Raw genomic sequence first — 13,742 nt, forward strand, 5'->3', positions numbered from 1 at the left:
TGTTTGTTACAGAGCAGAACAGAATTGTGGTGTCAGGGATTTTTCCCCGTGTCCTTCCTTCCTGTTATATCTTTCATTACAGTGCTATTTGATTGCTTTTGTACAAACTGAGGGGGGGGGGGGAGAAGGAATTGGAAAACATGATTGACAGTTTTTTGCAAGCAAATTGCTGGTTGGGATTCAAGATCCTGGCGTTCAGGACCACTAGATACATCTACAAGAAAGATTACTGAGGTAATGTCCTAATCTTTCTATGCATATTAAGAAAGCCATTTTTTTGTCCTTTTGATTTAGGACCATCCCACTGCTCTTCTAGTATTTTAACCCATATTGTTCTCAGTAGGTAAGTATCCACATCACAATAAACAGGACATTGTTAGTACTGCTAATTAACTCCAATACAGCTTTAGCAGAAGCCAACAAAAGAATTTTGACAAAGTCTGAATTAGTCATGTACCAGAATTAAACATAGGTTTTCTTGGGCTGCATAGCCAACTTTATAACCAGGCATGAGTAATGGTTCATGTGTAGAGGTTTCTCTCATCTTCTCCTCATCAGAGCCTTCCAGATAACATAAGTTTTTTCTGTTGGTTCTTCTGTGGTTCAATGTGAGTTATTATAATATGCAAATAAATCTTCCTAACCCTGCAGATAAATTGCCAAAATTTTGTGCAGTTACTGGTAGGTCACTGTGATGTAGTGATTCTAATGCAAATATTTTATATTTTACAGGGAAGAATTGAAGAAGCTGTAAAAGTATTTGAAAACCTGGTGAATAAATACCCCCAAAGTCCACGAGCCAGATATGGAAAAGCTCAGGTGCACTTGAACTTTGTTGATCCAAACTTTGTATAAGAGCAGTATATGACATTTGGCCATTTAAAAAAATTTTTGGTCTTATTTCTAAGTAACTTTTTCTTCTATACCTATGATAAAATGAGGCCCTTTGAATCAGGAACTGCACACTATGGCCCAGATTCTGTATAGGGTGCCCGGTCTCAGAAGCCGCCTAAGCGGCTTTTAAGAATCGCACATGGGCGGCCTATACTGAATCGCCCTAAGCTGCCTAACCACCACAACTCTCCAACTGGCGCCCATGTTACAGGCGCCAGTTAGAGAACTGTGTTGCCGCTGAGTTGACCACAGCAAGGGAATCTCCCTGCTGTGATCAGTTTAGCAGCTACAGCCGTGGCAACTTGTCCCTGCCCCCACAAAGACTACCTGGCTGGACCCCTCCCACCCATTCCCCCGCAAAGATCACCAGCAGGAGAATGCCCAATCCCTTCTGCCGGAATCCCCCCCCCGGAAAAGATCACCAGCAGGAGGGATGCCCAACCCTCCTCCCAGAATCCCCCATATCCCTACTAAGATTGCCAGTAGGAGGGATGACCGATCCCTCCTGCCGGAACCCTCCAGACCCCACCAAACATCATCAGCAGGAGGGATGCCCAAACCCTCCTGCCAGAACCTCCCACCCTGAAGAGTAGCCCACCTGGACCCCCTCAAGCCCACCACCACATGGACCCCCCCAAGCTCTCTCAGAATCCCCCTACCTTATTGAGATGGCCAGCTGGAAGCATCCTTCCTGCTTCCAGCTGGCTGGCCCACCTTCACTAGAATGGCAGGCTTGCCTATTCATGAGATGCACCGGGGAGGGTCCTAAGACCCTGATTGGCCCAGGCACTTAAGGCCCCTCCTGTAGGAGAGGATGAGATCTTGTGTTGATGATAGATTATTTCCCAGAGCTCTCTAATAAACAGTGCAGGTGAGATGTGTATACTGCCTTTTTTAGTGGTGATTGTAGTTTTTACCAATGGCTAGCCCAATGACAAATTATCTTGGAACTGAGAATTATGTCTGTAATTTGGAATGCAAAACAAATTGCTCAATTCTTCTGGGCCTTGATCATAAAGGTATTTAAAAATTAGGCACGCTAATTTAAATTTTATAAGTTGGAAGCCAGTAGAAATTATCCAGCAAAGGAGAAACTTATCAAATTTACCTTTCTTAAAAATCAATCTTGCTGCAGTATTCTGCAACAGTTAAAACCTTTTGAGTAATTTAGTTGATAAGCCTTGGTAACACGAATTACAGTAATCTAACAGAGGCTATATTATTCTTTGAAATCTCATTGTTATATAGAGTGAGAGAAATAGCACCTATATTGGGGGAAGGGAGTCCCTGGATTGGCCACTTTTGGAAACACGATACTGAGCTTGATGGACCTGCGGTCTTTCCCAGTATGGTCTTGATTGCTATGTTCTTGAGGTTTTTTTTTTAAATGATTGACAGGATTCTTAATTTGGGGGATATAATTATATATTTTATATGGGGGTAGAAATGTGAGATGGGTAATGTTTTAATTGTTTGTACACCGCTTGATTATTCTTATAATTATTAACTTGTGATATATGAAAACTGTATAAGATATTCTCTTCCAAGTTGTGTTTTATGGAAAAATTGATATGCTAAAACATGTATGTGTAACAGCTGGTATTACATTTTGCAAGAAAACATAAAATGAGAATGATTAACATTTGTTTTGCAAGAACACAACTTGTTTTATGTCCTTTTGCTATGGGTCTTTGTTGGGGTTCTATCAGCGTTCTGATCCTTTGAAAGCCATTTTTACAAGTGACAGGTTGACAGGCTGTAACAATTTGTCTGACAAGTCATTAACTGAACATTGAGGCATTTATTTAAAAGCATAGTGATGAACAAACAGCTGTTTTGAATTTTTTTTCTGTATGTTCTTTCATTTTCATTCTGATTGTAGCACAACAGAATTACATAGGGCTATGCATGGAAATATATGGCTTGTTTTTGGGCACGTTTTGGAGTTTTTCCAGTTTTCAGACATATTAACTGTTCAATATTTTTTTTTTAATACATATTTTAGAACTTTATAAAATGTAGGAACATAGAAGCATAGAAACATAGAAAAAAGCAGCAGAAAAGGGCTATAGCCCACCAAGTCTGCCCATTCCAAGTATCCCCTCCCCTGAATTTACTCCCTTAAAGATCCCACGTGAGTATCCTATTTTCTCTTAAAATCCGTCACGCTGCTGGCCTTTATCACCTGGAGTGGGAGTCTGTTCCAATGATCCACCACTCTTTCGGTGAAGAAGTACTTCCTGGAGTCGCCATGAAACTTCCCTCCCCTGATTTTCAGCGGATGCCCTCTGGTGGTCGAGGGTCCCATGAGCCAGAAGATATCATCTTCTGACTCGATGCGTCCCGTGATGTACTTCTATGTTTCAATCATATCTCCCCGTTCTCTTCTTTCCTCAAGTGAGTACAGCCGCAATTTTTTAAATCTTTCTTCATATGTGAGATCCTTGAGCCCCAAGACCATCCTGGTGGCCATTCGCTGAACCGACTCGATCCTCAGCACGTCCTTTCGGTAGTGTGGTCTCCAAAACTGAACACAGTACTCCAAGTGAGGCCTCACCATGGCTCTGTACAACGGCATCATAACTTCAGGTCTCCTGCTGACGAAACCTCTGCGGATACACCCCATCATTTGTCTTGCCCTGGAGGAAGCCTTCTCTACTTGATTGGCCAACTTCATGTCCTCACTAATGATCACCCCTAGGTCGCGTTCCGCTGTGGTCCTAACCAAGGTCTCACCATTTAGTACATAAGTTCTACGCGGGTTTCTCTTACCCAGGTGCATTATCTTGCATTTTTTAGCATTGAAGCCTAGCTGCCAAGTAGTTGACCATTGTTCCAGCAACAGTAGGTCGTGTGTCATATTATTTTGCCTACTATGTTGCAAAGTTTGGCGTCGTCGGCGAACAGTGATACCCTTCCTCTAAGTCCTTGTGTCATATCTCTTTTGAATAAAGTTAAATAGAATCGGGCCCAGGATGTAGAAATTGACTTTATACATGTTAATTTATAGGTTAATATAGGCATTAAAGTGATTTTTCCATGCACTGATTTTATTAAGGTGTACAGATGAACCAAATGCATACCTGTAGTCCAGGGAAACCTGATATTTTCTTGGAGACATTGTCTTCCCTATATTCAGTTCCATGTGCAACCACAGTGCAGCTGCATTACTATATGAAAGCACCTCTTTCCTCCTCTAAAAAAATTGCCAAAATGTGTAAGCTTTTCCAAAAGGCAGTACAACTTATTTTTAAATCAGGTCATAAGGAAGTACAGTGAGACTCAAAGGTAAAGGGGAGGAATATGTAGAAGCTGATAAAGAAAAAGCCGAATTGCTTAACTGATATTTCTGTTCTGTGTTCACAACTGAAGCACCAAGAGTGGGACCGCAGAAGATAAACGTGAATAGGGATGGAGGAATAATAGTCCCTGATTGATTTTTAGAGGATTGTGTTTGTGAGGAACTAGCTAAAATAAAGGTAGACAAAGCAATGAGGCCGGATGGTGTAAATTGTAGGGTGCTGAAGGAACTTAGAAAAGTTCTGGTAGCTCCACTGACTGACCTTTTCAATGAATCTTTAGAGTCAGGAGTGGTACCGGAGGACTGGCGAAGGGCAGATGTGGTCCCTCTCTATAAAAGTGGAAATAAGGAAGAAGTAGGGAATTACAGGCCAGTAAGTCTGACTTCTGTGGTAAGCAAATTAATGGAAACACTTTTAAAACAGAGAATGGTCAAGTTTCTGAAATCCTGTAGATTACAGGACCGGAGGCAACATGGATTCACTAGAGGTAGGTCTTGTCAGACAAATTTGATCAATTTCTTTGACTGTGTGACCAGAGAATTGGATAAAGGATGTGCGCTAGATGTGGTGTATTTAGATTTTAGCAAAGTCTTTGACAGTGTTCCACACAGACGTCTAATAAATAAACTGTGTGCCCTCAGAATGGGTCCCAAAGTGACTGGGCTGGGTCAAGAACTGGTTGAGTGGAAGGCGACAGAGGGTAGTGATCATTGGAGGAAAGGGATATTACCAGTGGTGTGCCTCAAGGTTCTGTTCTTGGGCCTGTTCTTTTTAACATTTTTATAAACAATATTGCTGAAGGGTTGTCGGGTAAGATTTGCCTCTTTGCGGATGATACCAAAATCTGCAATAGAGTAGACATGCTAGATGGTGTGAATAACATGAAGAAAGACCTGGCAAAGCTTGAAGAATGGTCTGAAATTTGGCAGCTAAAATTTAATGCTAAGAAATGCAAGGTCATGCATTTGGGCTGCAAAAATCTGAGGGAATGGTATAGATTAGAGAATGAAGAGCTTATATGCACAACAGAAGAGCGGGACTTGGGTGTGATTGCATGTGATGATCTTAAGCTGGCCAAACAGGTTGAAAAGATGAAAGCTAGAAGGATGCTAGGCTGCATAGGTATACGACTTTGAGACCTCATTTAGAATATTGTGTACAGTTCTGGAGGCCGCACCTTCAAAAAGATATAAAAAGGATGGAGTCGGTCCAGAAGAAGGCTACTAAAATGGTATATGGTCTTCATCATAATGCGTAAGGAGACAAACTTAAAGATCTCAATCTGGATACTTTGGAGGAAAGGTGGGAGAGGGGAGATATGATAGAGATGTTTAAATGTAATGTAAATGTGCATGAGTCGAATCTCTTTAATTTGAAAGGAAACTCTGCAATGAGAGGGCATAGGATGAAGTTAAGAGGTGATAGGCTCCAGAGTAATCTAAGGAAATACTTTTTTATAGAAAGGGTGGTAAATGCATGGAACAGTCTCCCAGAAGAGATGGTGGAGACAGAGACTGTGTCTGAATTCAAAAGGGCCTGGGATAGGCATGTGGGCTTTCTTGGAGAGAGATAATAGTTACTGCATATGGGCCATCATGTTTCTATGTATGGGATTTTGACTTTTTTTTAATGTAGTGAGTAGAAGTATAAGTTTTGGCTCCCCCCACATTTCACTACTGGGTATGTTTCACCCTTAGAATGTTCGCCCCCACGCCTTTCACCCCTCCACATTTTGTCCAGGATACTTTTTATCACAGCATTGTTGTTCCAATGGTATATGACTTGTTACCAAACAAGACCCATACAACATATCAGAGGCTACTACAAGAGCTGAAAAACATGCAGTCTAGACTCCAGACACAAAAATTGATGATGGATTTTGAACAAGCCACAATCCAGGCATTTGATAATAAATTCCCCAACATTGAGAAGACAGGTTGCTTCTTCCACCTATCGCAGTCAGTTTGGCAGAAAGTTCAGAATGAGGGGATGAAGGTGCAATACCAAGTTGAAAGGTGCAATACCAAGTTGATCACGAATTTGACCGTTGGATCTGCATGATCAACATCGAACAAACAATGATTTCAAAGGATACATTGCAGCTTTCAAGAAACATGTGGTACCCTTTCTCCAAACATTTACCAGTTCATCAACTGCCTGAAACGTCAAGGACTCCACAATTTCCAAATCACTGAAATCATAACCGGAAATCCTACGTATGCCAGGAACAAGAAATATGCTTCAATTTTAACAAGAATCAAACACATTGTGCAAAATTTTGGCAATGGAAATATGGTTGGCCAGAGATATTGCCTACAATTTCAATTTCTAGTTGTGGCTCATTGTGATTTTTGTGCTTGTCATGTTGCTTTGACTTTTTATTTGATCGTTCTGTTTTTAAATGTGATTTTTGGACTTTTACAAATGAAAATGAAATTTCATTCTGTGGCTTTACTATAACTGGGTCAAAATTTACTGGGTCGAAAATTCTGGGGTGGGGTGAAAAATACCCAGGGGCAAAATGTAGGGGGGTGAAAGGTTTTGGGATGACAAAAAGTACCCAGGGGTGAAATGTAGAGAGGCGAAACATCCTGAGGGTGAAATGTGGAGGAGAAAAACATCCCGGGGGCGAAACATACCCAGAGACAAAATGTGTGTGTGTGTGGTGGGGGGGGGGGGGCAAAACATCTAGATCCCATGTTTTACATATTTAAAAAATCTGCTTTAAGTAAACATGGTAAAAGTGGGAGTACATTTTACTGGTACCGTGTTTCTCCGAAAATAAGACAGTGTCTTATATTCATTTAGGGCCCAAAAAATGCACTAGGTCTTATTTTCGGGTAGGGCTTAATTTTTTCATGTACATGATCATCTCTCCCTTCCTCTCCTTCACCCCAGTTCTTCCTCTTTCCTTTCTCTCCCCCACATGTGCAACATCTTTCCTTTCCTCTCACCCATCCCCTTGTGCCTTACATGAATTGATATATTGTTAGCCTTGTATTACAATCTATTAGAAATTTTCTGATTGGTTATTAGCATTATCACAAGTGATCAGTTGCTAGTCTGATTTGTTAGCATCATTAGCAAAAATTAATTCTGTGGTTACAGATTCATATAACTGGCTATATTCCTAATTAACGTGAGGGTCATTAACATTTGCGTATGTCCTTAAAGCAATTTTCCATTTACATATGTCGTTATCAGATTGGTTTGACCACCTAAGATTATCTACCCCTGACACCTTTCTGCTTGGGGCTTTTTCAGAGGTTATCTATGTATGACCTACGCTCAATTCCAAGAACGGCCCCCATCCCGTCCTGCCAGGTGCTGTAGTTTTGCATACGTGCAGGTCATCTCGTGCTTATGATGTTCCATGGACTAAGGCAACTGTAGTTCAACTGTGTTATCTGATGTTCAAAGAGGCTTTTACTCCATCTGTAGTGGGCAAATGTCAGAAAGACAACCTTGTCACTTATCGCAGATGTCCAAGCTTTGCATCCTGTGCATACGGTGCATAGGCCTCATGCCTGGCCTGCTGTAGTCAGAGAATACAGGAAATACAGGAATCACTGCTGGAGGCCTTACACCTGCATCCCTGTCTCTGTCTTCCAGCTGGGCACTAGTATTATAATTTTCTTTCCATGTAGCAAACAATGATCTGTGCTATATGGTAAGATCTGTGCTTTGTGCTGTTTGCTGTATCTTACTTATTTTGATCAGCTGAGGTTAGAGGAAATTGCCACATAAGGTACAGAAAACAGTTTCTATTCCAGAGTTCTTGTAAAGATGAAGTCATGCTGAAATCAAGCTTGTCCTGTTTTTAAGTCCTGTAGGTCTTCAGGGTGGGGTCCAACAGGAATTCTCCTTCACTCTGCAGCATCTTTCTATCCATCCATCCCTCCCACCCCCTGTGCAGCAGAACCCATGCCCAGCTTCCATCCTTCCCTCCCTCCCATCCCTTATATAGCAGAACCCTTGTACACCCGTCCCTGCCCCCAATGCGCAGCTGAACCCCTGTTGACCCTTCATCCTTCCCTTCCATCTGAACCCCGCCAACCGCAAGCCATAAATACCTTCCCCCAGAGCAGCATCGGGCCAGCAGCACTCTAAACAGGCTGTTTCGCAGCCTTCTCGCCATGGCCTTCTGTGTGCTGCATTACTGATGACATCATCAGTGACACGGCAGAGGGAATTCCCCAGCAAGAAGGCCGCAAAGCAGCCTGTTTAGAGTGCTGCTGGCCTAACGCTGCTCTGGAGGAAGGTATTTATGGCTCGCGTTCGGCGGATTTCGGATGGGAGGGAAGGATGGAAGGTCAGTGGGGGTTCAGCTGTGTGGCGGGGTGAAGCGTGGTTGCCAGCCACTATGGCTTATTTTCAGGGGTAGGGCATATATTAAGACCTATCCCGAAAATCATGCTAGGGCTTATTTTGGGGGAAACACAGTAGTCCTATATTTTGTGTATGCTAACCTTATATGAAGCTTGGTGTTTTCCGTTCACCATAAAGGATACCAGCACAGAAAAATTAAATGTTTCATTTAGGGGTCCTTATACTAAGGGGTCCTTTTATCAAGCCGCGCTAGTAGGGTTAGCGCGTCGGACATTTCATCACATGCTAACCCCCGCGGCCGGCTAAAAAACTAATGCATGCTCAATGCAGGCGTTAGCGGCTAACACGGCAGGCGGTTTAACGCGCGGTATTATGCGCGTTAAACCCCTACTGCAGCTTGATAAAAGGACCCCTAAGTTGTGATTTGTGTATGCTTGGCAGGATTTTCCCATATGCACTATCCAGTTAGCATATGGTAATATAACTGTGCTAACTGATTCACTTAGGAATGCCCTGAGGTCAGGGCACTCTCTTCAAAAGTTGGGGAGGCAACACTTGAAGACCTCATTTAGATCAAGCACCAGTCTTAATTGGACAAAGGTTTTTAGGACCTTTCCAGATCCTGACCAGCTCAGCAGTTTCTCAGGCAGCTTTCAGGTGCGACTAAACTGCTGTCAAACATGAGCATCCTTGTCTCTAAGAAATAAACTCAGAGAACGACTTAAATAGCATTGTATATCCTTCTAGAGGTATTTCTTTTCATGTATTTTGTGGTGACTTTAAAAGTCCAATTCTTCCTGCCAGAATTTCACTTTGTTCTAAGGCAGTGGTTCTTAACCTGGGTTCGACCGAACCCCAGGGGTTCGGTGAGTCAGTCTCGCGGGTTCGGCGGAGGTCAAAACACACCTCCGACTCATATAGCGCTTCGGTCATGTTCAATCATCTATAGTTATTCAGTGATTTTGATCAAGACTGATCGTGTACTTGGTTTCTTGATCTATCAATCTATAACTAACGCCTTATATACATCAATCAATTCCTGATCAAAATTTGTGATTTAACTGATAGATGATTGAACGTGACCGAAGTGCTTATGATTCGTGATGATACACCCCGCTTGTCCATAATTGGCTGCAGGTGATCACGCAACATCGCTTGGCCTATCTGTGCTGCAGGGGATTTGATGCGCACAATAGTCGAATTGTAACTGTTGTGATGGTACGTCGTGTGATACCTATCTTAATATTTTAATCCCTTACTAACTATGTCGAGCAAAATACGAAAGTGGTCAGACGAATATGTACAATATGGATTCACATGTATAACGGAACGTGATGGGAGTCAGCGTCCTAATTGCATGATTTGCAATGCCAAGTTGAGTAATTCTAGTCTAGCTCCGGCAAAACTAAGGGAACACTTCCTTAAGCTGCATGGAGATGGAAAATACAAGAACACAATGCTCGCTGAATTCAAGGTGAAGAGAGCAAGATTCGATGAAAAGCCTACTCTGCCTGTTCTCGGCTTTGTACCCATCAACAAACCGATCCTCACAGCATCGTACGAAGTTGCTTACCTGATCGCAAAGCAGGGCAAACCACACACCATTGGTGAAACACTCATAAAACCAGCTGTGTTGAAGATGGCGAATATCATGCTGGGAAAAGCGGCTGAAGTTCAGTTATCTGAAATTCCTCTTTCAAATGACATCATCAGCAACAGAATAGAGGACATGAGCAAAGACATCTTGGCTCAAGTAGTTGCAGATCTGATTTCAAGCCCGGCAAAATTCAGCCTTCAACTTGACGAAACCACAGATGTTTCCAATCTAAGCCAGCTTGCAGTATTCGTGCGCTATGTGAAAGACGACGTGATAAAGGAAGATTTTTTATTTTGTAAGCCTCTTACAACAACAACTAAGGCAACTGATGTGAAGAAACTTGTGGATGACTTCTTCAAAGACAACAATCTTTCGTGGGATATGGTTTCTGCAGTTTGTTCGGACGGAGCTCCAGCCATGCTCGGAAGAAAGTCCAGTTTTGGTGCGCTAGTGAATGCCGATGCACCACACATCATTGTTACGCATTGCATTCTGCACAGGCATGCGTTGGCAACAAAAACCTTGCCTCCAAAACTGCAGAAGTTTTAAAAATTGTTGTGGAATGCGTGAACTATGTGTGAAATAATGCTCTGAAGCACCGCATCTTCAAGGAGCTGTGTAAAGAAATGGGATCTGAATTCGAGGTACTTCTGTACCATTCTAACGTTCGGTGGTTATCCCGGGGACAGGTGCTGAATCGTGTTTTTGTCATGCGTGTGGAATTAGCTCTGTTTTTGCAAGAGCAGCAACATTGTCATGCAGATTGCTTCAAAAATTCTGAGTTCATTCTCATTTTAGCGTACATGGCTGATATCTTTGCAGCTCTCAATCATCTCAATAAGCAGATGCAGGGTGGTGGAGTCAACATCATCGAAGCGGAAGAAAACCTGAAAGCTTTTCAAAAAAAGCTACCATTATGGAAACGACGAACAGAAAACGATAACTTCACAAACTTTCCCCTGCTAGACAACTGTGTAAGTAAGATCGAAGATGTATCTGAAATCGGAGACATTTCTGTACCCGCAGAACTGAAGCAAACTATTGCCACGCACTTAGATGAGCTTGCAAAGTCTCTCGACGGATACTTCCCTACAAGAGAGTCATATCCAGCATGGGTGAGACAGCCGTTCACGTTTAGTGTTGAGACAACAGATGTCAATGATGAATACCTCAATGAAATCATTGAAATTCAGCAGAGCCAGGTTCAACAGCAACTCTTCAGAACAACAACGCTTTCAAAGTTTTGGTGTCAACAATTGGTAACGTACCCTGTTATTGCTAAGAAAGCTCTGGAAATTTTCATACCGTTTGTTACAACATATCTTTGCGAGCAATCCTTTTCGATAATGCTGGACATAAAAATGAAGAAAAGGAACAGACTTTGTTGCGAAAATGACATGAGAGTGGCACTTGCCAAGGTAAAGCCGCGCATTTCTGAACTGGTCTCTGAGAGGCAACAGCAGAAGTCACACTGATTTGCAGTAAATTTCATTATGTTATTATTATTCGACATATAGGAGAACTTTTTTGTTTTCAAAATTGATATTATTTTTTCCCTCACTGTATACCTATGTTTTGAATTTGTAAAAATCATATTTTATTTTTCCAATAAAGAAGGGTTCGGTGAACACGCATATGAAACTGGTGGGGTTCAGTACCTCCAACAAGGTTAAGAACCACTGTTCTAAGGAGTCATTCCTATGACTTTCCTGGGATCACACACTTAGTTGCTCTCACTTCTCCACTGGTGAATAGGGCTTATAAAGATAGTCTGCTTAGCCTTATTTGCATATATAAATACATGCACTTGACCACCTCCTCAGGCTCCTGTACTACTCACTCTAACGTGGACTAGGGTTTTTTTCCTTTTAGTTATTTGCCTCTGCACCCTGGATGACACATTTCATAACACTTCTTACCCATGTAATCCTTCACTCCTGGCTCATAATTAAAAGGAAATTTTAAAAAATATATTTTGGGCTCTTAATTTCCCCGAGCACTCCTGCATTCCTATTGCAAGCAGGTATTTACAACTCTGTCCATATCTGCCGTCATTTACTATGTTACTAAGATTTACTTCTGCTTGCAGAACTGTGTTCCTTCAAGGACCTTCTAGGTATCTTCAGGCAGGCTTCCTTCTTTCCTCTAGGCTTGGGCTTTTGCAGTTCCTTCCATGTCCTCTTCCCCTCCCTTCTAGCTCATCTGCTTTTATGCAGGGCTGAAAAGGCTCTGGAACAACTCTACCCTTGGATACACCCCTAACTACTGGATTCCAGCCCAGGGTTTTCCCCTAATTCTCCAGAGCTCTAAAGGACCAGCTCCTGGCCACTAAGCCTCCTGGGGATTGTGTTTTCCCCTCAAAGCAAGCTTTGCCTTCCCAGGTCCTCCTTCCTAAATCAGGACCATAGTGCTCCCCCTAGTGGCTCATGGGTACAACCCATTCATATGCCAGCCACTCAGGGACACCGAGCTTCCTCTACTGCCTTACATTACAGGCCCCTTGCCTGTCACACCACTCTCTGCTTCCCAGACACACCCTCTAAAAAAAATTACAAATATTTTATAGCGCATAGTTAGTATGCACATATTTGGCACTTATCGCAGGATACCTGGGTGTGCCATTTTAAGCTGCATTAGGTGCACTGTAGCATCTAACACAGCTTAGTTAAAGGGGCCTTTAATTTCTTATATCCCATCTGCAAACCTGAAAGCTATCAAAGAAGTAACAAACAGGAATAGTAGGTATTTTTCTGCCCAAGGACCCATTGGACTACCAGAGCATAAGGTATGACCACAGGAGTTTCTGGATTGGAGGGGGGGTTGGAATTACTCAGAGGGGTGCTTCCCTGTGTGGTTTGAATGGTGGAGGGCTTGATGTGGGCATCCAGATTTGGGGGGCATTTGCTCTAGTGGGGTTTATTAGGGAGCGACAAATTCCCAGGAAGTGAAGATCAAGAGCATCATGCTGCAGCTTGGTGATCTGTAGCTTCAGAATGGTAAAATCCACAATATCCAAGCATATCCACAATGAGCATGAGATAGATTTGCTTGCACTGTCTCCATGGTATGCAAATCTATCTCATGCTTATACAGTACACTGTGAATATCCTGAAAACATGATGGGACTGAGTGTACCTCAAGGCCTTGGTTGAGAAGCACTGCCTCACGGAATAGCGTGTAGTGCATTTGAGCACATAAGTACAAATTAAGGCACCACTTAAGCATCCAAAACACTCTTAACTGCATGCGCCCAATTACAGAATTGGATTACATATGCTTTCCCTTGCAGATTACTATTTGAAAATAATTCTTAAGCTGATGGTGTGCATTGATGCATTTATGTTTCTATCCAGTCTGAAGATGACTTGGCTGAGAAGTTGAGGAGCAACGAGGCACTCCTGAAAGCTATAGGCACCTATGAAGAAGTTGCTAATCTGCCAAACGCCCCTTCAGATCTGATAAAGTTAACATTAAAGAGACGAGCAGATAGACAACAGTTTCTGGGTAAGGATAAATTAATTCACATCATCGTAAAACTGAACACTTGCTTGGAATGTTTGTGGGTGGGTTTCCTTAAATGAGTAGTTTTCAACTCAGTCAGCTGGGTTTACAGGACATCC

At 42.4% G+C, this 13,742-nt stretch overlaps 1 protein-coding gene across 5 annotated transcripts in view; it reads left to right on the forward strand.

Annotated features, from left to right (window-relative positions):
* ASPH (aspartate beta-hydroxylase) overlaps window positions 1-13,742 on the forward strand; it is a 456,780-nt gene that overhangs the window by 349,248 nt on the left and 93,790 nt on the right. For all 5 annotated transcript variants that reach the window (XM_033933439.1, XM_033933442.1, XM_033933441.1 and 2 more), the window contains 2 exons: window positions 733-819; window positions 13,476-13,626. In XM_033933439.1, coding sequence (XP_033789330.1) covers window positions 733-819; window positions 13,476-13,626 — 238 coding nt within the window. The remainder of the gene's footprint in view (window positions 1-732; window positions 820-13,475; window positions 13,627-13,742) is intronic.

The sequence above is a fragment of the Geotrypetes seraphini genome, chromosome 2, assembly GCF_902459505.1.
Source record: "Geotrypetes seraphini chromosome 2, aGeoSer1.1, whole genome shotgun sequence".
Classification (NCBI taxonomy): domain Eukaryota; kingdom Metazoa; phylum Chordata; class Amphibia; order Gymnophiona; family Dermophiidae; genus Geotrypetes; species Geotrypetes seraphini.